At 66.3% G+C, this 22,047-nt stretch overlaps 2 protein-coding genes across 14 annotated transcripts in view; both read left to right on the top strand.

The window, feature by feature from the left end:
* Positions 1 to 2,138: 2,138 nt before the first annotated feature.
* On the top strand, positions 2,139 to 13,207 carry DENND6B (DENN domain containing 6B). 12 transcript variants are annotated; one of them, XM_058309011.2, is made up of 20 exons: positions 2,149 to 2,368; positions 6,943 to 6,981; positions 7,056 to 7,098; positions 7,529 to 7,641; positions 7,967 to 8,047; positions 8,399 to 8,504; positions 8,593 to 8,672; positions 8,750 to 8,812; positions 8,997 to 9,052; positions 9,410 to 9,532; positions 9,672 to 9,767; positions 9,848 to 9,942; positions 10,040 to 10,105; positions 10,328 to 10,392; positions 10,524 to 10,613; positions 10,685 to 10,738; positions 10,960 to 11,069; positions 11,156 to 11,258; positions 11,330 to 11,404; positions 11,481 to 11,758. In XM_058309011.2, the coding sequence occupies exons 1-20, from the start codon at positions 2,201 to 2,203 to the stop codon at positions 11,601 to 11,603; spliced, it is 1,749 nt and encodes a 582-aa protein (XP_058164994.1). In that variant the 5' UTR covers positions 2,149 to 2,200; the 3' UTR covers positions 11,604 to 11,758. The 12 variants fall into 12 exon arrangements, 11 of the variants coding, with proteins under 11 accessions (XP_058164991.1, XP_058164990.1, XP_058164988.1 ...); XM_058309004.2 differs by having other exon boundaries at positions 2,146 to 2,368; positions 10,040 to 10,392; XM_058309010.2 differs by having other exon boundaries at positions 2,147 to 2,368; positions 9,891 to 10,105.
* A 913-nt stretch (positions 13,208 to 14,120) lies between these two features.
* Positions 14,121 to 22,047, top strand: part of PLXNB2 (plexin B2) — a 30,824-nt gene continuing 22,897 nt past the window's right edge. Inside the window, exon 1 of one of the 2 annotated variants that reach the window (XM_058308997.2) lies at positions 14,121 to 14,261. The gene's annotated coding sequence lies outside the window, so the exon portion shown is untranslated. The remainder of the gene's footprint in view (positions 14,262 to 22,047) is intronic. The other variant, XM_058308998.1, reaches the window with a different exon arrangement.

The following is a 22,047-nucleotide window of genomic DNA, read 5'->3' as shown; positions in this document are numbered from 1 at the left end:
ACAGGCCACTCCTAGGTATCTACCCAGGAGAAATTAAAACATATATACATGCAAATATTTGTACCCAAATGTTCACCGCAACATTATTCATAACAGGCAAAAAAAAAAAGATAATACAAACGTCCATATACTACTGAATGGATTAAGAAAATGCCATATATCCATTTATGGAATATTATTCATAAAAAGGAACAAAGTGCTGATTCATGTAACATGAGTGAATGTCAAAACATTATGCTAAGCAAAGGAAACCGGGTGGAAGAGACTACGTCCTGTATTTATTAGTTCCCGATTGCTGCTCTAACAAATGACCTCAAACTCAGTGGCTTCAAATGACCCAGTCCTGGAGGCCTGAGATCGGAAGTGAGGCTCCGGCAGAGGACGTCCCCTTGCCTCTCCGGGCCTGGCCCGTGCTCCTCAGCCCCGGCCCTTCCCTGCCTCCTTCCAAGCAGCCTCCACCCCTGCCCGGCCCCGCTCCGTCAGCTCACCACCGTCTCCTGCTTCCCTCTCTTGTCACCCGGGCAACCCAGTCATCGAATTTACAATATGCCTATTGCATATGATGTAAATTATACCTCAATAAAGCTGGTAAAAGCAGAAAAATAAAAAATGATTCAAGACACTATATATAGCACATAGGTTACCAGATTACATGAATTGTAAAGATGTGCTTTTTTTTCTTCTTCACAATTTAACATCTGAAATCAGAACACCTCTTATAATCAGTGGCAGGTACAAGCACATGAAAAAGTGTTCAACACCATCAGTTATTAGAGAAAGGCAAATTAAGCCATAAAAAGATACCACTACCCACCCACCAGGCAGTCTAAAATTAAAAAGGCTGGCAGCATCCAATGTTGGCAAAGATATGGAGCAAACAGAACTCTCATTGTCCACAGGAATGAAAAAACAGGGTCCAAAAACTTTGGAAAAATGACTGACAGTTTCTTTAAAAAAACGGAATATATACTTGCCTGTGACTCACCCAGGAGAAATAAAAATAAATGTTCACAAAAAAGATTTTTTCAGAGATCTTCATCGAAATTTTATTTGTCATAACCCAAAACTGGAAAGAGCCCAGATACCCATCAAGAGAATAAACAAACATGGTATATATAAATTCACAAAATGGAATAGTACAGAGCAGCGAGAAGGCATGAACTAATGAAATACATCACAATATGCAGGGAAAGAAACCAGACACAAAATAGTACATACTGTACAATTCTATTTTTATGACGTTCTAGAGCTTAGTGGTAAAATAATCTATTCTGCAAAAAAGATCAGAATAATGAATGCTTCTGGGATCTGGGTGTGGAGATGGACTAGAAAGAGACATGATGGACAAATATATAAATCTTCAAAGAAAAAAAAAAGGCTAAGGGGAAGAGGATGTGGCTCATGGGGTTGAGCACCTGCTTCCCACATGGGCAGCGCCCAGATCAATCCCCCGGTAACTAAAAGCAACAACGAAAGTGGCTAACAACCTGTAACTCAGCAGAAAGCCTGAGGACGCTTGGGATTAAAACCCACCGGTGGAGTGTCGCTTTGGGGTGATAGAGGAGTTTTGGTCATGGACGGTGGTGAGAGTAGCTTGAAAGTGCCTGAAGTGATTAATTTAAGGTTGTGTATGTTGCCAGCATAGAACTGTACGACGCGTGAACCAGGGCCTACCCTTACTGATGTATTTTCTTTCACCAGTTGTATGACAGGTGCGCACCAAGGTCAAGGTTAGTAACAGGGAAACTAGGGGGTGCGTATTGCCCGCTCTGTGTTTTCTGCATGGCTTTTCTGTAAGCTGCCCCTTCTCTAGTGACACAAACCCGCGTGCCTCCTGGACATCTTCCCCACCGCCGCCGCGGCCCCCGAGGCTCGGCCAGCGAAGGAGGCAGGCCCCCCAACAAGGGGACGCAGGCTCGAGGGCCGCGCAGCCACGACTGCGCCCCGCGCCTCCACGCCCAGGCCCGCAGGCCGGAGAGCCCGCCTCGGCGCCGCCAGCCCCCCGCCGCCCGTTCCGCGGCGCTGCGTCCTCCGGCCGGCAGGGGGCGCGCGGGCGCGGCGGCCGCTCTAGCCCGCGGCGGGCGCTCTAGCCCGCGCCGGCCTCTCGCCGGCCCCGCGTCGCCGCGACGTGCGCCCTGCGGCCGGGGGCGCCGGCGTCGCCCCCCGCCCGCGTTCCCCGGCAACGCCCCGGGCCGCCGCCATGGACGCCGCGCCGGGCGCCGGGCCTCGCCGGGCGCGCGGGGGCCGGGGCGCGCCGCCCCCCGAGCCGGGCCCCGCGGCCGCCCCGCCGCCCTGGGCGCGCTTCTCGGCCTGGCTGGAGTGCGTGTGCGTGGTCACCTTCGACCTGGAGCTGGGCCAGGCGCTGGAGGTGAGCCGCCTCCTCGGGCCCCGCGCCTCGAGCCCTCGGGAGGCCCCTGCCGCCCCGCCTCCCCGAGGGAGCCCCGCGCCCGTCGGGAGCTCCTGAGAAGCCTCCGCCCCCGAGGCGTGGGAGGCCTGCTCTGGGCGACCGAGGGCGCCGCGGCTTCCCCCAGCCGCTCCGCGGGCCCCTCACCCTCCAGCTGCCCCGCTGGAAGCCCGGGGCCGCCCTCGGCTCTTCCCCGCTCCTCCCCTTCCGCCCTGGTCCCGGCCGCCCCTCCTGGCTCCCGGCCGGCCCGGCAGAGCCCTTGGGTTTCACTTGGCATCAAGTCCAAACTGCAGGCGCCCGGCCGGCCTCTCCACCCTCATCTTCGCTCTTCCCGGCCGTTCCTCCACACACCGGTCCCCCTCACCTCCAGCCGGCCCTCCACATATGGATGGAAGTGTGGAGGCCCGGGGCCCCTGCTCTGCTCTGGAGGGTGTGCAGGCTAGGGAGCGGACCAGCGCAGGACGCCCACCTGGCCGGTGGAGGTGCCTCTTCCGGCAGGAGGAGCCTTCCGAGAGCCCGCCCTGGTGAGCAGCCAGCGCGGGTACCGAGCAGCGTGTCTGCGCGGCGGCCCAAGGGGAGCCGTCTCAGGCCTGGCGGAGAAGCCCCAAGTCGTATTAGACAGAAACCGCTGACCCCGGAGTCCCGCTTGGTGGACTCCTTGTTCTCCCACAAGGCTCGCCCTGTTGCTGGCACCCCCACCTGACGGGCCCCCTAAGCACTGAGGGGTGAAGTTCATTGCCCAAGGCCACGGTGGACATGTGGCCACATTCTTGTCCCTTCACTGTGTTACCCAGTTGTTTCCCTAGAAAGTTACTGGGAAGGCTGAGAAGCTTCTCTGTTCCCTTGTGTAATTTTGCATTGACTTGTGACACTGCCAGGAGTTGTCGGACTTAAGGGCACCGTCCTCCTAAGACCGCCGTCCCTGCAAGCACCAGCCGCAGATTTGGGGGTCCCAGGACCGTTCTCACTTCTGACCAATTGGCTACAAGTTTGGGAGTCCCCACAGGCTCCCTCAAGTTTGATAAATTGTTAGTTTTCTTGCATCAAATTAGACCCACCACAGGGGGAGACACCTAGAGGTGGCCTGGGGGGCCTCAAGCAGGAAACGTCGTTTCCCTGGGGACCCTCACCTGCCTGGCGCCTGAGCAAGATGGTTCGCGGGGTACTGCTGGCCAGGAAGGCCCAGCGCGCTTCAGGGCCACTTTTTGTAGGTGTGATTGATCCAATCAAGAACCTTGGGTTGAACTCTGTCCCCAGCCCCCTCCCTTCCCTTGAGGTCGGAGGTGAGGAGGTCAGTCCCAGGTGAAGTGGCTTAAGGCTCCACCCCCCAGCCCCGGGTTGATCTCCACCTGGAGCCCCTCATTAGCATAAGCCATCAAGTGTGTGAGTGTGTGTGGGGGTTCCACATGAATAACAAAGATGTCCCATCAAGGGAAATTCCACAGGTCGTGTCCCAGGAGCCCAGAGGGCGGGGGCTGTCTTTGGGTAAAATTCCTCTAGTACACAGCCATTCAGAGTTCCTCTAAGCCAGCCGTGGCGGTAGGCTTCCTGGACTTCGCTGAGGCTGCGCAGCTGGGGGTGTGCTGGGGACCCGGGCGCCTCTGAAGTGCTCTGGGCAGTGACCTGGGCAGGGATCCAGTCCACCCTCAGGAGGGCGGCCCAGCCCCCTCTGCTTTTGCTCCTTCCTGCACGTCATGGGAAGTGCCTCCGGGACGTCCAGTGGGGGCGTGCTCACTTCCACACAGCTCGGTGCAGGGGACAGAGGAGGGAAAGCCTGGGAGTCTGCCTTCCAGGAGCACATTTCAAGTTGTGGGCATCAGGACAGAGGGGCTTGGAGGAGGAGAAGGCAGCCAGACCAGGGAGGAGAACTGCTTCAAATGACCCTCCTCCAAAAACCAGCCAGCGAGCAGCCAGGCCGGCTGCCTCCAGGACAAGCCCTTGGCCTCCAGGAGCTCAGCGTGCGCCAGGAGCAGGCACGTGGCTCACGAGAGACCAGCGGGCGCGGGCGGGTGCAGGCAGCCTACGCGGGAGGCCACGGTGGCCACGGAGCACCCCACAGCACCTGCCCATGCCTCCAGGCCAACAGGTGTCAGACGTTATGGTCTCCACGCCTTGGCAGTCTCAAGAATTGTTGCTGACTCCGTAAAGCCTTTTGTTCATATGGACTTGTTACCAGATTCTATCTAGGTCCTTTGACTATGCTAGAGAAATTAATTTCAAGAGCACACCGGGTGAGTTAGGCCAGTAGTTTATTCAGGTAGGGATGGAAGAGAAATGGGAGAAAATAACAGAGCAGGGGTCCTAGGTAGTGAGGAAGGGGGATGAAAAGGGATGAAGAGGGCTAATTTACAAGCTACAATTCCCCATTATATTTTATAAGTTCCAGGGGTTACTTGTGTGGCCATGTGACAGAGGAAAAATGGCAACAGCGGTGCACAGAGGGTAGGACAGGAGCTCAGGCAAGAGTAGGGTGAGAGAGAGCCCGGCTCCGGTTTGTGCCCTGGCTTATAAACTGTTAGTTATTCTGCCCCTTTGCTAATGGCAGGGGAGGGGGTTCCAGTTGTTTGCTGTTTTGACTGATCACCCCGCCCATCAATTCCTTAGTGAGGACCCAACGATAAAGCTCCTAGAGAACATCCAGGCTTTACCTTGTCCCCAGGAAGAAGTCTTTGTTCTAGGCAGCAGAACCCCGGGGGTGGGGCTCCTCCAGCAGCCAACGTGGGGGTTCCAAACCTGTCTACTAATTCCCTGTCTTACTTGCCTGGAACTTCAGACTGTACCTACAGGTGTTCAGTATACCAGAAGTTAGAACGTTTTTAATTTCCAAAATAAACTTTTAGAATTAACATTCTATATGTTAACAGAAATAACATGTTCTTATGAATAGCAGTATTTTCCAAAGCAATTTTCTAAGAAGAGTAGCTTTGTTCTACATTTTTGCAAATATTTTAGGTATCTGACTTAATAGGAGACAGCGGGAATCTCATGTCAAGTTCTGTAGTCTGTTGCGGTAGAACATACCAGAGCCTCTGGGAGCCTGCACTGCACACCACTGAGAAAACAGCAAAGAAGGAACTAGCGCTTGCCGCTTTGCGGAGGGCTGCGGGACCAGCACCAGCCGCTGGGTGGGGACGGGCCAGGCACGGCCTCCGTCACCGGGCGGCTTCTCTCTCCGCCTTGTGCCACTTCCTAATTTCCCTTAGAAGGTCCCGAGTGTTGGATTAGAGCCCACCCTAATCAAGCTGGGCCTCCTCTTAACCAGCAGCATCTCCAGAAACTACACACAGGATCGTGTTCATGGGACCGGGGGCAGAACTTGGGTTTGTGTTTTGGGAGAACACAGTTCAATCCATAATGATACGAAAATCATTTTGAACTCAGGTCCCCTGACAGGGCCTTGGGACGCCCCCCCCCCCCCCCCCCGGTGTCCCTGCGCTCACTTTGAGGAACACTATCGGAGGCATCTCACAGCAAGGGTCACCGTTCTTTGTTGCTCAGGGACCTTTGGGCTGCAAGAAACAGATGCACCTGCTGGTCCCTCGGGGTCCCGTGAGCTGCGGTGCACCTTGCCTTGGGGGCCCGGGGGTGGGGGGAGGATGGGCCACCCCACAGCCTGTGCTGCCCCCTTCTCCATCCCTTCACCCCCTCCTCCAGGTGTGCCCCACCGGGTCTGCTTGACCTGCCCCAAGGGGGAGTGCCCCGCCTCTGAAGGGGACCTCCCTGGCCAGGTGTTTAGGATCCTGATCACGGACAGGAGCTCGGGAACCAGGCCCCTTCCCCTGCCCGAGGCCCCCGGGCCCTTCTTTTGGTGCAGGCCCTGCCGAGTACCTGGAGGGGCCAGGCTCCACAAGCCCCCTCCGGCCGCCCCTTTATTGGGTTGACTGCTCCCCCTTCTACCACTGGGAGGGTCCAGGGTCAGCACACCTGTCGTCCTCGTGAAGGTCTAGCAGGGTGTCCACACACCCCATGCGTGCTCCATTTTTGGGAAGATTACAGCCGAGCAGGAGCCGAAACAGCCAGGACAACTGCGAGCGTGGGGCCCCAGGGGTTCAGGGCACACCCAGAAGCAGCCCCATTTCAGCCACAACCTATAGGGCAGGCCGAGGTGGAGGGTGGCCGTGCCCGGCCCGGGGCTCCCAGCCACGGGCCTGCCCCCCACCCGGGCGCACAGCAGGCCTGGCCGCACAGAAGCCATCCTGCAGGGAAGCGGCCCTGCCTCCCCGGCGTGCACTGCAGTGTCCACTGCACCCTCCAGGGCTTCACTGCCGTGGGGAGGGCGGAGTGGAGCCAGGGCCCCCTCCAGGGCCGCACACCTGCCCTGGGGGAGGCAGCGTGGCCCTGGCTTCAGTGTGAGGTCAGGAGGCTGGCCCTGGGGCCACAGGGGCCAGTGGGGCGGGGGGCTGTGCTGAGGAGAGCCGGGGTGAGCCAGGGAGGCTGGCGGAGGGTCCGCCGAGGCCCGCGGGGTGGGCAGCCTGGGCAGGGCCCACAGCAGCAGGCACGGGCGGCGCGGCCTCACTGCTGCCCTGTCCCCTCTGCAGCTGGTGTACCCGACCGACTTCAGGCTCACGGACAAGGAGGTGGGTCTCCGCCCCTCTGGTCAGGCGTGGCCCAGGAGCCCCCCTAGCACTCAGTGGGCTTTCGTGTCTTCCAGAAAAGCAGCATCTGCTACCTGTCCTTTCCCGACTCCCACTCAGGTAGGCCGCGCCAGCTCACCCTGGGGCCTGGACGCTGGCTCAGGTCAGGCGTGGGTGGTGATGGGCCCTGGCTGGGGGCATTCCAGGGGGCTGCAGCGACAGACTTGCTGTGGGAGAGGCTGCTTGGCAGAGGGTGTAGCGGGGTCCAAGCCCCTCTGCCCGGAGCTGGTCCTCCCGGCCCCACAGCAGGCATCTTGCTGGCTGCCCCACCCCCCAAGCTGGTTTTCTGGTTTGGGGACACAGCCGGGATCCTCCGTCGCTCACGGCAGGCGAGTTGCCAGGGGCTGCTGCTGCTGCTTCCCTTTTGGCTGGGTCTGCGCTTACCTGGGGGTGGGGGTCTCATGGCAGGCGGGACCGACCTACAGTGTCACCGGGAACTACAGGCACGGGGCCAGCCCGGACTCGGGGTGACAGGGCGCCCCCTCCCCAGGCGGCCTTGGGGACACCCAGTTCAGCTTCCGCATCCGCCAGTCTGGAGGGCAGAGAGAGCCCTGGCATGCCGAGGACCGGCTCTACAACCAGGCGGCCCCTGAGGCGCTGCAGGTGGGCACCGGCCCCCGCCTGCGGCCCCCGGGGTCAGGAGGGGTGCTGCCCCGGCCCACCGGGCCACACAGAGTGCGTCCGCCAGGCCAGCTGTGTCAGGAGGGTGACTGCCTGCCTCCTGCCCCAAAGGCCCCGGCCGGCCCAATGGGGTGCTGCAGCCACAGGCAGCAGCTCTCTGCGCCCCACTCCCAGCAGCCCTTGTGTTTCTCGACTGCCAGCCCTGGGCCTGGCCCCTGCTGGGAGGGCACAGGGCGGCCGCAGCACGACGGCGTGGGGCTGGCGGGGACGGGGCAGCCCTGCCAGCCCCACGGTCCCACTCCTGCAGAGGGAGGCGGCGCACTACTTCGGCTACGTGTACTTCAGGCAGGTGAAGGACAGCTCGGTGAAGAGGGGCTACTTCCAGAAGGTGGGCGGCCCGCCCGCTGCGGGGAGGTGCCGCAGGGAGGCGGGGGCAGCGGGAGGCTCTTGGGGTGGGCCGGGTGCCGGCCTCACTGCTGGCTGGAGGGGCCTGGCTGCACGCTGGGGCCAGGGCAGTGTCCGCCTCGAACTCGATGCAGCTTTCGTTTCCCTTTGAACCCCCACCCCCACCCTGGCTGTCCTTTGGGGTCCAGGAGCAGCTTTTGCATGTACTCCTGTCTATTGACCCCTGCCTCCCCCCCGTGACCTCCCTCCCTGGCCACCACGTGGCCTTGCTGGGCACAGTTGTCCTGAGGGGCGTACTTTCCCCTGTGCCCCTGATCACTCATGGGCCCCGCAGTCCCTGGTGCTGGTGTCCCGCCTGCCGTTTGTCCGGCTGTTCCAGGCACTGCTAACGCTGATCGCCCCCGAGTACTTCGACAAGCTGGCGCCCTGCCTGGAAGCAGGTGAGTGGCCGTCCCAGCCGCAGCCCTGGGCGGCTGTGGCAGGCGCGTCCCGCAGGGAGGCTCGCTGACCGGCTGCCCCTGCCTGCAGTGTGCAGCGAGATCGACCAGTGGCCAGCGCCCGCGCCCGGCCAGACCCTAAACCTGCCTGTCATGGGGGTCGTTGTGCAGGTGAGGAGCCAGCCGGGGTGGGATGTCCGGGCCCTGCAGACGCCTGCCCCCACGGCAGCCACCTCCTCCCACCGCAGGTACGTGTCCCCTCCAGGGCAGACATCCCGGAGTCCAGCCCCCCGAAGCCCTGCGGCCGTGAGGTAGGAGGCCAAGCCTTGTCCCCCAGCCCCAGGCCCCCAGACAAAGCAGCAGCCAGCCCTGGCGGGGTGGGGGGTGGGGGGTGGGGTTGCTCGCAGCAGTGCGAGCACCCGCTGCCCCCTCACACCGCCCAAGGCTGGCGGCTGCCGGCCCAGCCTCGGCCCTGAGCCTGCCCATCCTCCTCAGAAGCTGTTGCCGGCCCCAGTGGTCCTCGCCAGCGTCCACGAGCTGGACCTGTTCCGGTGAGTGTCCAAGGCCGCTGCACGCTGGCAAGGTGCTGCCCGCCAGCTTGTTTCTGGCGTTAGAGGTGGGGGCTTGTTATGAGTTAGGGGCTGAGGATGCAGGAGTGTCTGCGCCGTGGAGGGTGGGCGCTGCGGGCAGGTGGACTCCTGAAGGCCGGGAGCAGGGCAGAGAGGCCCTCGATGCTTCCCGCTGCCCACCAGGGAGACGGGCTCAAGGGAGCCAGGCTGGGATCCGCCCAGGCTGGGAGGCCTCCAGACCCCCGGGACGGCGCGTGGCAGAGCAGGGCCTGGGGAGGGGGCCCGTCCGCACTCCCGCAGCCTCCTCTGACCCTTCCTCCTGCCCGGCCCACCCTCCAGGTGCTTCCAGCCAGTGCTGATGCACGTGCAGATGCTGTGGGAGCTCGTGCTTCTCGGGGAGCCCCTGGTGGTCCTGGCACCCTCACCTGCCGTGTCCTCAGAGATGGTGCTGGCCCTGACCAGGTGCCCACCTTGCTGCCCAGCCAGGCCTGGGGGCAGCAGGGTGGGGCAGCAGCACCGTGTCCCTGCAGAGCCGTCCCTGCTGGGCCCAGGAAGCAGCCGGCCCAGCCGGGCCCTCACCCTCCCGCCTCCCTCTGCGCAGCCTCCTGCGGCCCCTGCGGTTCTGCTCTGACTATCGCCCCTACTTCACCGTCCACGACAGCGAGTTCAAGGAGCTCACGACCCGCACGCGCGCCCCGTGAGTGCCTCGCTCTGCGCGCCGCCCGGGCTCCCAGCGCCCCCTCCCGCCCTCCTGCCTCTCCTCTCCTCTCTCTCTAGACCGAAGGTGGTCCTGGGAGTCACAAACCCTTTCTTTACCAAGATGCTCCAGCACTGGCCCCACATCCTCCGGGTGGGCGAGCCCAGAATGTCAGGTGAGGGGGGGCTCGGGCCTCCACCCCTCCTCCCCAGCCAGGAGGGCGGGGGCAGGGGCCTGGGTGCTGCAGCCTGACCTGCCCGGGGTGTTCCCAGGAGGTCTCCCCAAGCAGGTCAAGCTGAAAAAGCCCTCGCGGCTGAAGACCCTCGACACCAAGCCAGGTCTGTGCCCTGCGCCCCCGGGAGGGCACCCGCCCCAGCCCGCCCCAGCCCGCCTCTCCCCTCAGACGCCCGTAGGGGTCTGCAGCAGAGCTCAGCGCTCGCAGCGGGACGTGCTCCCGGGGCCGGGGGGTTACAGCACGTTAGACACCCCCCGCCCAGGGGAGGGCCTGCTGGACTGGGGGTGCCCGAGTCGTCCACACGCGGTGCCCCGACTCCCGCCAGGTCTCTACACCTCGTACGCGGCGCATCTCCACCGGGACAAGGCGCTGCTGAAGCGGCTGCTCAAGGTTTGCTGGACTGGGGGTGCACTGAATGGGGTGCACGTCAACAGGGGTGCGCTGAATGGGGTGCGCGTTAGCGGAGTGCACGTCAGGGGGTGGCAGGGCCGGGCGCCTCGGGCTCAGACAGGCCCCTGCAGGGTGTGCAGAAGCAGCGCCCCTCGGACGTGCAGAGCGCGGTGCTGCGGCGGCACCTCCTGGAGCTCACGCAGAGCTTCATCATCCCCCTGGTGAGGAGCGCGGGGCGGGGAAGGGGGTGCGGGGGGGGGCTGCCGCGGTCTCACCCCCAACCCCGCCCCAGGAGCACTACCTGGCCAGCCTCATGCCCCTGCGGAAGAGCATCGTGGCCTGGAAGGTGAGTGTCCGGGGGGGACGGGCGAGGCCCTGCGTGGATCTGGGTGGTCCCGAGGCCCTCGGTGGGGGCCCGGCCTGCGGAGACCCTCCAGGGCGGGAGTGGGACAGGCTGGGGCCAGAGCTGACACCCGCTCTCTGGCAAGGAGGGTCCCAGCCCCCAAGGGCATTCCCCACACTGGGCTCCCCGCCGAGGCCCGGGCCCACCCCCAGCCTCTGTCTCAGACTCCCCCGCAGATCCGCCCCTTCCGCCAGGACGACTTCCTGCGCAGCCTAGAGCACGCGGGCCCACAGCTCACCTGCTTTCTCAAGGGCGACTGGCTGGGCCTCTACAGGTGGGCAGCACGGGGCATTCCTGGGCCCCCCACCCCCACCCGCTCCCAGCCCCACGGCCACCTCCTCTCCCCCTACCCACCCGCAGGCGCTTCTTCAAGTCCCCCCATTTCGACGGCTGGTACCGGCAGCGGCACCAGGAGATGGCCCAGAAGCTGGAGGCTGTGCACCTAGAGGCCATCTGTGAGGCGGTGAGGGGCCGGCTGCGGGCACGGGTGGGCTGGGCCAGGGCCTGGGACTGCAGCCCCTGCTTTTCTGGCAGGACATCGAGGCTTGGATGAAGGACAAGTCCGAGGTGGAGGTGGTGGACCTGGTTCTGAAGCTCCGGGAGAAGCTGGTGAGGCCTCCGTCCCTCGGCAGCAGGCGCCGTTGAGAAGCCCCCACCGTGCCCCTGACCCCAGCTGCGCCTGCAGGTACGGGCCCAGGGCCACCGGCTCCCGGTGAAAGCCGAGACGCTGCAGCGGGCACAGCTGTACATCGAGATGGCCATTGGCGCCCTGCCCAAGGACCTACAGGCCGTCCTGTGCCCTCCCTGAAGCCTCTGTCCAGGGGACTGGACCCAGGCCAGGCGCCTTCCCCTCTGAGGGGCAGCCTCAGCCAAGACAAGCCCCCCGTCTGCACGCCTGCCCCCCTCGGCCCCAGCCCCCTTCCGGGCAGCAGCCCTGTCCAGCAGTAAACGTGGCGCCCAGAACCACAGCCTGTGCCTGCCTATTCTCTGGGGCTCACGGGGCAGCTGGGGAGGGCTGGGGGCCTGAGCGCTCCTCCCCCCGGACGCTGCCAACCGCCTGCCTCTCCCATCTGCCCCAGTCCCCGCTTCCAGGCGGGCAGCCGGCGGCTGGCCCCCACTTCTGGCCTGGAGCTCAGTGGGCCCGTCACGATGGCCACCTTGGAGGGCAGAGGCCGGCGCCCCTCCAGCCTGCTGGGTGGTCTGTCCTCCCTGCCCCTGCCCATACCCGCGCCTGCCTGCATCTGTGGTTCGCGGGGCAGCCGCCAGGGGCAGTGTGGGGCCGCATGCAGGCCACTCTCCTGTGGTGACCTGGGCACTGCGCCCTGGACAGCCCTGCTGCCTGCTGGCCCGAGCAGGCATCCTGGCGTCCTGCTCGCCCACCCTCAGGTCCCCGGTCGGCGGCTGGCAGGGCTCCAGGGCCCCCAGCCCCTTCTGCCCATCTGCGGCCCCGCAGCCGCCCGGCTCCTGGCTCTGAACCTTGCGTTTGTCAGAAGGCGGAGCCTGCCCACCCCCCTGCTCGGGGCGGGGACAGAGCAGGGGCGGAGGGGCCACACGCAGCCAAGGCGGGGCCCAGGCTTCCTCCGCAGGAGCCCCCCACTGCTGCTGCAGGAGGCAGAGGTCGGCGTTTGCGCTGCTGCAGACAGGCTTGGCTCGCCCTGAGTTGGTGGTAGAGGCAGGGGAGGCAGGCCTGAGGAGGGGGCTGCTGTAGACCCTGTGGTGAGGGGCTACCGACCTGCCCCTTGCTGGCTGCTCGGGACCGCCAGGGGCTTCTGTGACCTCAGCACCAGGCCAGCGGGGACCCTGACGGTCTCCGGCCCTTGAGGATCCGCTCAGGGCAATGGCCTGCTCACGGAGAGGCCGGGCCTGGGCTGTGGTCACCCCACTCCGCTCTCCGAGGGCTGGAGGGGGCCCTCAGGCTCTGGGGACGGGGCTGCAGGGGTCCCTCACTCTCCCTCGCAGAGTTGTTCCTCCCTGACCTCAGAGCCACTGGGGCTGGGGGTTCCCTGTGTAAGGGGTTGGGGGAGGCGAGGCAGACAGAGGGGCGCCTGGGGGGCTCCTGGGTGGGAGATCCACCCAGCCTGTCCCTGGGCCCCTGGGCTCTCTCCCAAGCTCAGGTCACTGTGGGCTGAGTGCCTGTGCCCCCCGCACCCCAAGGCTACGTGGGTGCCCCCTCCCTGCCCCCTTTAGGCCAGGCCAGGGGCGCGCTGCCACCGGGCAGGAAGGGGCAGCTCAGGAGTCGGATCCCCTTCCAGGGCTGAGGGCTGTGGTCCCTGGGCTCCTGAGGGGCGGGGCCGTGAAGAGGGCCCTGCGGTGGCCCCGGGGTGGGGGTGCTTCCTGTGCGCTATTTAAAGACTTGTGGTCTGGGATGCATCCTTCCCAGTTTTTTACTATTAAAACGTCTTTATAATGCAATGCTTGTCTTTCAACTCCCTTTTGTGATACATTTGTCAGACTGGGGGCTTGGGGTCCCGTGCATGGGCTGCGGGGTGGCTTGTGTTTTGGGGTCACGTGAAGGTTTGGGCTGGAGCAGGGCCTGACCGGGGCAGGGGTGTGGGGGGCAGCAGACTCTTCTGCTGGGAGGGGGAGGGGGTTGAGGGTTGGGGTTGGAGTGGAGTGAGCAGTGGGGGGGGTGAGGTGCCTGAGGGTGGGAGAGGGGACAGCTGGAAAGGGACATGCCTGTGGGGGGGGGGCCAAGGAGGGCTGTGGAGTCAGGGCTCAACGAAGTGGGGAGGGGACCCCAAGTCACCAGAACAACCTGGGGTCTTCCACCCACTTGACTGGAAACTCCCTGGAAGGGCAGAGGGAGCAGAGTTGCCCCCCCAGGAGGGCTCCCCACCCCTGCTCAACTCCAGGGGCCACAGGGCACCAGGACCAAGGGGGTGGGGGGGCTGGGCATGGCCAGAACAGTGTCCCCTCCAGGCCCTGAAGGCCCCCGAGGGTCCCAGGGGTCCTGGTGGAGGCCGGAGGGCAGGAGGGGGCGGGGACCCCAGCGGTGCCCTGAGGACTGAGGGTCCCTCTTTCCCTCAGCGACGCGGGGGTGAGGGGTGCCCAGGGGTGCGCCGCCGTTCCCGTCTGCGGCGGGGGTGCTGGGGCCCGGCTGGGCCTCGAGGGGAGCCCGCCGGGTGCTCGGGGACCTTGGGCTGGCTGGAATCCCACCCTGGTCCTGGCCCGGGGCGCCCCCGCTTGCGGCCTGGCGGAACCCGGCCCGAAACGCCCGGCCCCGCGCGGCGACCTGGCTCTCGGCGGGGGCGCGGGGAGCGCCGGCCTCCGCCCTCCGCCCCCTCCTCCTCCTCCGCGCCCTCCTCCCCTTCCCCACCCTCCCCCTGTCGGGGGCGGGGCCGGCGGCTCCCGCGCGCTCCGGCCCCTCCTCGGCCACACAAAGGCCCGTCTCCATGGCAGCCGCGCGGGCCGGAGCGCGCAGGAGCGCGGCCCGGGCGCCATCGAGCCGCGGCGGCCGGAGGTGCAGGTACCCGGCGTGGGGGGACGCGGGGCCCGAGGCGGGTGGTGGGCTTTGCAAACAGCGCCCGCGCCGCTGCGCGCTCGGGGGACTCCGGGACCCGCAGGCAGCGCCCCACGGGCGGAGGGCGGCGCGCGGCTGTGGGCCTCGGCGGCCGTGGGTCTGTCCACCCATACCACCTCTTCCCAATCTGGAAGAGGCCTCTGGCGCCGGCCGGGGGCCAAGCCTGGCCGCCCGGAGTTCCCCAGCCGGGTTCCCCAGCCAGGCTCCGCGCTCTCCCGCCGCCCCGTCCCTCTCCAGCCGCTGCGACCCCTCGCTTGCTCTGGCACACACCCCCTCCTCAGCGACCGAGGTCTGTGCGCCGAGATCCTTGCGAGAGGTGGGGCGATCGCCCCTGGTCGCCAGGGCTGCGGTTCCGGGGGCCCCTGCGTGCGTCTGGAGGCCGAGCCTGCCGCGGCCCTTTCCCGGGGGGCCGTCCCCCCGCGCCCCTAGGGTCCCCAGTGAGAAGCCCCGTGGATGGGCTGGCGGGTCGGCAGGGTGCCCGGGGGCGGGGGCCTGGGGGCTGCCAGGCGGGGCGGGGCCTGGGGGCTGCCAGGCGGGGCGCAGGGCCTGCTTGCGGCAGGGGTGCTCAGCAGTTCCTGGTGTGGGTCGTTGGTATTGTTTGGGTGAAAACCCGGGGCCCAGGAAGTCCGAGGACGGCAGGGCAGGGGGCGAGGGCGGGTGCCAGGCTCGGCTTGCCAACTCCAGGGGCAGGCCACCCCGATGGGCCTCGCCCACCCTCGGAGGCTCAACAGGCTGTCTGGCAGGTTGTGGGGTTCTGTCCCTCGGCCCCCGCGTCGCCCAGTCTCCCAGCTCAGGCATCCCGGAGCTTCCTGCCCTGTTCCCAGGCCCTGGGCAGGCGGGAAGAGGCCATGTCCACAGGGACCCGCAGGCAGGGCCGGGCCCGGGGCTGAGCTGGGCCCCTAAGCCGGCGGAACATTCTGGGGCCCGCCCCGCCTACGGGAGCCCCCTTTGCGCATCTGGCGCGGCCACTGTGCTTGCAGCCCCACCTGTAAAGCAGAGCTTCCCAGAAGGAGACCCCTGCGAGGTGGGAGACGTGGGGGCGCTGGGGCCTGTTTGTGCCGCCCAGCAGGTGGGCTCTCGGCCCGACCCCCGGCCTGGCGTGGAGGGGGACACAGCCCGGGCCTGTGCTTGGGCTCCATGGGGACAGCTGAGGGGCCGGGGGCCGGGCGAGGGGGGTTTGTGGGGTGTGTCAGCCTTCAGCGGCATAAAAATTCCCAGAGAAGACTGAGGAAAGAACTGGTGGGCTCGGCAGATCGAACCACGCCCCCGCCTCCCTCCACCGCGGCCCTGCCACCTGGGCAGCCTGAGGTCTGAGGGGTTCCTGGCTCCCAGGAGGCAGGGGAGTTACTGGGAAAAACAAGGGTTTGGAATGTGGGTCCTCCCCCTTCCCCCGCCGGCTGCCTGCCAAGGAGGAATTATTTTGGATTAAACAGCCGTGTCCAGCCGGCCCGAGGGGGGAAGCTGCAGTGGTGGGAGAGGGATCCACTTCCGGGGCCGTGGGCCGAGAGTCCCAGCAGGGAGGGGCGGGCAAGTCTGGGCAGCTCCGCCACCCGTGGCTGCTCCGACCGGCTGGGGGTGGGGTGGGAGCCGGATGCGTCACCCTTGGGCTCCACAAGGCCGGGAGGTTGGCCCCAGCAGGCCTCTGCTTCGTCGAGCCAGCCCACTGGAGGAGCCCCCTGAGGCAGGAGAAGCCCCGGACCCTCTCCTCGGGGCCCCAGGGAGGGTCTGACCTGTAACCCCAGTCCTCTCCCAGAAGTGCTGTGACATGGGCTCCAAGGCCCCCTGAGGTCACTGGCCACCCCTTGGGCGGGTTACTCAGACCCTTGGGTGCCCAGGGGTGATGGGGAGCAAAGCAGGCAGGGGCAGCGGGCTGGGCGGTGGAAGCTTCTGTGCCTCTGAGGGGCTGCTCCAGCTGCGCTGGGCCTGGCCAGGAGCTGACCGTCCCAGCCCTGCTGCCAGACCACCCCCTGCCCTGTGCCGCCTGCCTAACGCTGCCTCTGCCGCGACAGGGTGCCAGCCCCTGGGTGTGCAGCAGCCAGCGAGCCCACAGCAGGAGGCTGAACAGCATCTGGGGCCCAGGCCAAGTGGAGCGGAAGGCGCAGGGTGGGTTGCCAGCCCAGAGAGGGGTCCACATGGCGCTTGCCCAGGACAGGCTCGGTTGCTGGCTCTCGGGCGGTCCCGAGCCACAGGCCGCTCTGTCCCTCTGGTTTCAGGGGTTGGCAGGCGTGGGCAAGGTGTGGACTGGCGGGGGAGGCTGTAGCTTCCAGTGCCTGCCCCTGCACCCCTTCTTGGACCTGGGCAGGGCCCCGCTGAGAGGCCTGAGAGCAGCACGACCTCACTGGTGGCAGCGCTGGCACCTCGTTTTCACGGCGGGCGCCCCGCCTGTGCCCAGAGCCTGCCTCGGCATTCCTGAGGACCGAGACAGGGACCAGTATGCGAGCGAACCTGCCAGGGCAGGCCACAGTCAGCCCGTGGGGGGCTCCTTGGCCCTTTGGCCTCCACCTCCCGTCTGTGAGTGTGAAGCCGGCCCAGCTCTTGGGGGGCTACCGGGGGGTCCGGCCATTAGATGCAGACAGGAACCCCCAGCCATAGCTCTGGGCTGTTTGGTTTGTGTTTGGGGCAGGGCCGAGCCTCTGACTAACTGGGTATCAAATTACAGCCGGACTGGGAAGCTGCTGGACCAGTGGCCTGCAATTTACCGGCCCCCTTTGTGGGGTGGGGGCACCGGGGTGGCAGTTCCTCCTTCCTCTGCTAGTTTCACATCCTTCTTGATTGCCCTCACCCCTTTGCTGGGTGAGCAAAAATGCTGCCTGGTCCTACAGCTGCCCAGTCCTACAGCTCAGCCCCACCCCGTGTCACCAGAGGGGCTGCGGGGGGGGGGCAGGAGTGGGGGGCGCATGCCCCACCCGGTCACTGCCTGGCTCCTGCCCCTTTCTAACTGAGACCCTGGCCCCTGACGCCTTCCACCTGAGCTGGGCCCCCCGACGTGCAGGGCGGCCAGGCCCAGCCTGAGTTAGCAGAGATCCCGAAACCAGCCAGTTCCGCATTCCAGTGCCAGCTGGGCCCTGGTCTGGGCAGGGTCCCGAGTGGACCAGAGCGGGCCGTGGCGCTGCTCCGTCCGCTCTCAGGAAGAGCACCAAGAGGAAAAGGGTTTGATGTCAGCCTGTCGTGAGGCCACCTGGGTCAGCACGGCTGCCGGGGCAGGGCTGGGACTCCAGTGGCTGGGAAGCTTCCGGCCAGCTGGGCCCAGGTGGGCTGGGGGCTCCTGTCCCAGCTGGCTCTGCGCTGGGGACTGGGAGCTGGCCCTGCACGACAGACACCCAAGGCAGGCTTCTCTGAGGAGGACGCGCCCTCGGCCTTGCCCCCAGCTGGTGCTGGGCTCGAGGCTGAAGCAGTTCCCAGGGTCTGCCCAGGGCGGGGGTCTGCTGGGGAAGGCAGAGGGGATGCCGCAGGGAGCGCGGGTGACCTGGGGCAGGTGCCTGACCTCCGCCGGGTCCCGGCTCTGCTGGAGGAGGGACGAGGAGGGCTGAGGCACCCCAGCCCAGGCCGAAGGCCTTGGATCCGTTTTGGGGGCCTGGGGGGCATCCACCGACATTCGCAGTTCAGAGGGCTTGGGGGCCGAGCCTCGGTGGTGGAGGACCAACAGGACATGGGGGTTCAGGGGCACTTGTGCAACCCAAGCCCCCCAAGTTTTCAGAGCTGGGGCCCCTGCTCTGGAGGGAAGCAAAACCCAGGGCCCAGCTGAGGCTCGGCCAGTGCGTCCTGCCGCTGTGGGGGAGGAGAGCCCCGGCTGGGGTCCCCGCCCTGCCGCAGCCCTGGTCCCCTTGACGCCTAGCACTGGGGGAAGCTGGGGGTGGGGCAGGGGCGGCAGTTGCTCCCACGTGGCCCCCCTGCTCCCTCCCAACCTCCAGGCACTTCCCCAGACCGTCTGGGCACTGGGGTGGGGGACCTGGGGGGCCGAGGGGCCGCGGTCAGGACAGGGGTGGGAGGCCGAGGAGGAGGGGAGGGGGAAACTGAGGCAGGCCACGGGTTGTGCGTTTCTGCTTGCCGGGTCCGCTGACCCCCACCCCTCCCTCGGCCTGGCTCATAGCCCCCTCCCACCCCCGCCCCCCCTGAGCTCAGGACCCCCTCCCCCGCCAGCAGCCGTGCTGGACCCACAGTGGGCACTGGCCGAGCCCTCGGGGCATCCGGGTCTGCCAGGAGCCCCGTCCTGTGGGCTCTCCCGGGCAGGGCCTGTTGTCAGCCCCTCATCAGGATTCACGCTGTGTGCGAGCGGGGGCTGGGCAGCTGGCGCCGGGCCCCGGGATAATGGTGGGGTTCGGCTGTGAAGAGGGGGGCAGGGCTGGGGTGACCGCCGAGGCCTGACAGGCTGACAGGGAGATTACAGGCCTTGCCCGCTCTCCGTTGGCGGGGGCCCTCACCCCCCCGCCCATGCACAGCCCGGGAAGGGGGAGACGCGCGGGCAGCTCGACCCGCCATCACTGCTCTCCTTGGGTGCCGGGGCCGGGGGCTCAGCCCTCCTTGGCTGCTGAGCTGACTCCCACCCCCTCGGCGGCGGGGGCCTCGCCGGGACCTGCCTGCGCTGTGCCCGCCCTCCTGTCACCACCCTCCTCCTCTGCCCACTTGGGAGGCGTGGCTGGGGGGAGGGCGCCCCTCCATTCTCCTTTTCACTTCTTCCTTCAGAAAATGCCAGGCGGGTGCCCGGGTGGCAGGGCGCAGAGCCGCACTTGGGGGGCTTCTCCTCTGGCCACCTGCCCCCAGGGGGCCGACGTGATGGGTCGGCCGGCCCGAGTCTGGGGAAATGGCCGGGGTGTCCTGTTGCTGCTGTGGGGCAGGCCCGAGTGGCAGGCCAGGAAGGGGCCGTGCGGTGGCCTCCGGGCGAGAGCTCGTCCCCCAGCTCGGTGGGGACAGGTGCAGTGGGTGGGGGCGACCTTCAGGCGCCACCACGGGCCGAGGCCTCTGAAGAGGACACGGAGGCTGCCGGAGCAGGACTGGGGGTGGCTGCTGGAGCAGGTGGTCGGGAGGGCGGGGCAGACCTGGTCGGCCTGGTCAGGTGAGCTCACCTGGGCAGGTGTCTGAGACAAGAGCATGTGGAAGAGCATGCAGGTATGAGTGGGTGGGAGCCGGAGGGGCTGCAGGTGGGCGGGTGGAGGCCACCCTGGGGGCAGGCTGCAGAGTCTGTGGTAGGAGCAGGGTGTCACCCATCCTTCTGCAAATGCGTCTCAGGGCACCCCGCTCCTGGGGCGGTGGTCCCAGGGCCTCAGCCTGGGTGGCGGAAATGGGGAAATGGCTCTGGGTGGGGCAGGCCCCGGGGCGGGCCTTCTCTGAGCCCGTGGGAGCCGGGCTCCTCACCCACAGGACGGGAGTGTCAGAGCCCACCTCCAGGCGTGTGAGCCCCAGATGCCGCCAGTACCCACCTTTTGCGCGGCTTCGCTGTTGTGTCGCCGGCCTCTGGGACGCGCTAGGCAGTGGCAGCCTGTGTGGGATGTGAGGGCAAAGGCCCCTGGAGCTAAGGCTGTAGGCAGAGACCCTGAGCCACGGGTAACCCCGGGCCCCTGGCACAGAGGGGCAGAGAGGTGGCTCGATGTCCTGGAGGGGACGAGCTTCCAGGGGCTGGACGGGGGGCTTGCAGCCCAGGCTGCAGGGAAGGCCACCGGTGGCCCCCAGAAACCCGTGATGGGGGTGGCGCCCGAGGGCGGGGGCAGGGGGTGCCCCACCTTCTACCCGGAAGAGGTGCTTAGTCCCCAGTCCTGTGCGGCAGACGTCAGTCTGTCCCTGGAGCCCGGCCCCGGCTCCGGTAGGGGCGGGGGGGTGAGGGAGGCGTGCAGCCACCCGCCGGGCCCTGCAGGCGCCCCGGGGACCAGCGGGGCTGGGCGGGGCTGATGCCAGGTGAGCGCGCCCTGGGGCGGCTCCGGGCCCCCAGGACCGTCCCCGCTGCGTCGTCGCCGCCGCTCCGGAGGCCCTGGACGGAGGCCGTTCGCTCCCTGGACGTGTGGGCCTGAGGCGGGGGCGCCGTGAGTCCCCGGGCCGGGTGGTCCCTTTGCTTCCGGGCTGGGGGGCGCTGCGGCGCGCCCCGCCTCTCGGCTCCCTGTCCCTGGGGCGGGGCTCCCCCGCGGCTCCCGGGAGCCGCCGCGCCCTGGGGAGTCTGGCCGCGGCGCCGGTCGGCTGATGGGCCGCGACCTGGTGGGTCTGAGGCAGGAGGCTGGAGCCCCGGCGCCAGCCCCTGGTGCAGATGGGAAACTGAGGCCGGGAACGTCCACCCCCTCGATTCCCGGCCCGTCCTCGCAGGCGCTGGGGCCGCCCCCGCCTCCCGGAACTGGACGCTGTCACCTGAGGGTCACCTGGGGTTGGGGCTGGGGGCTCAGGGGACTGCCGGCTTTGCAGTCGCGCTCCGAGCCCACGCCCCTCCCTCGCGCTTGTTTTGAAAACCGTGGGGCTGTGCCCAGGTTTTGTTTCCTCGTGGGGCTCGGGCCACGTGCCGGTTTGCGGCTGGTGGCCGGCCCCCCGGCTGCACCCTGCCAGGCGGGGCGCATGGCTCTCTGGGTCCTGCTGCCCCGCGGGGTCCCTGGCCTGGCTGGGGGGCCGTGTTGCACAGACCCTCGGTGGGAGGCCGGCCCCTCACCCCGCGTGGAGCCCTGGGGCCGGGCCCCTGTCCACCCGCATGCTCCGGCCTCGAGGTGCTGGCCCCCTCCCCACCTGCCCGGCCCACTCCCCACCTGCCCGGCCCCCTCCTCACCTGCCCGGCCCCCTCCCAGCCTGTCTGGGCGCTCCTCCGCCTCCCGGCTGCCCTCGCCGCCTCCCGCGGGGCCTGGCAGGCTATTGTTTGAAAAAATCCTGATGGGGCACGACCCCCTGATTCTGCTCCCACCCTCAGAGCTGTTGGAGGGGTGCGGTCGGGCTGGGGCGGGGCTGGGGGGAGGGGAGCGGGTCTTTTTGCAGAATTCCGGGCAGAACTGGCCTGTGCAGGGGGCACAGTGGACACTGGTTAGACGCCCAGGAGGGACCCGAGGGGGAGACCCTGCCCCGAGGGTCTCGGCGTGCTCCCATTTCAGCTGGCGGGGGGGAGAGGCCTGCTGGGGAGCCAAGCTCTAGGCTCGCTCCTTGAGCCCTCAGCTGTCGCCCCCCCAGTTCCCTAGAGGCTCAGCTCGGGTGTAGACCCCCGAGGGGCCAGGTGATGAGCTGACAGCCCCTCTAGGGCCGGCTCGGGTTCCCAGGGGCGAGTAGGAGTTTTTGGCAGCAGGGGGAGGGGAGTGTGATGAAAGTAAAACTTTTCCTGCAGTTTAGGACCTCACGGCTCTATTGAGTGATTCGGGAACCGGCAGCACCCCTTCAGGAAGCAGAGGGCAGCTCTGCTGAGAGGATGGACAGGGAAGCTCACGGAGTGCCCAGGCCAGGAAGGAAATGCTCTGGTGGGCTGACGTTGAGTTTCCACGTTACTCACGGGGGTCTTACCAGGTGGGGAGCAGGTGGTTGCTTAGGAATGAAAGTTAGCTGGCCATCAACTGTATTTAAATTTGGTTTTCTGGGCAAGCTGGGCATTCACAGGAAATAGAAACTAGCTTAGGTTTTTGGTTTTGCTGACATGACCTTAGCAGGGGTACCTCCCTGGGACCCACGTAGATTTTATCTATCCCCCACTTCTTAAAAAATTTTTGTTTTATTTTATATATTTCTCTCCCCTCCCCCCCCTCCCGTTGTCTGCTCTCTGTGTCCATTTGCTGTGTGTTCTGCA

The sequence above is a fragment of the Dasypus novemcinctus genome, chromosome 12 (assembly GCF_030445035.2).
Source record: "Dasypus novemcinctus isolate mDasNov1 chromosome 12, mDasNov1.1.hap2, whole genome shotgun sequence".
Classification (NCBI taxonomy): domain Eukaryota; kingdom Metazoa; phylum Chordata; class Mammalia; order Cingulata; family Dasypodidae; genus Dasypus; species Dasypus novemcinctus.
This window is presented reverse-complemented; position numbering and strand designations above follow the sequence as displayed.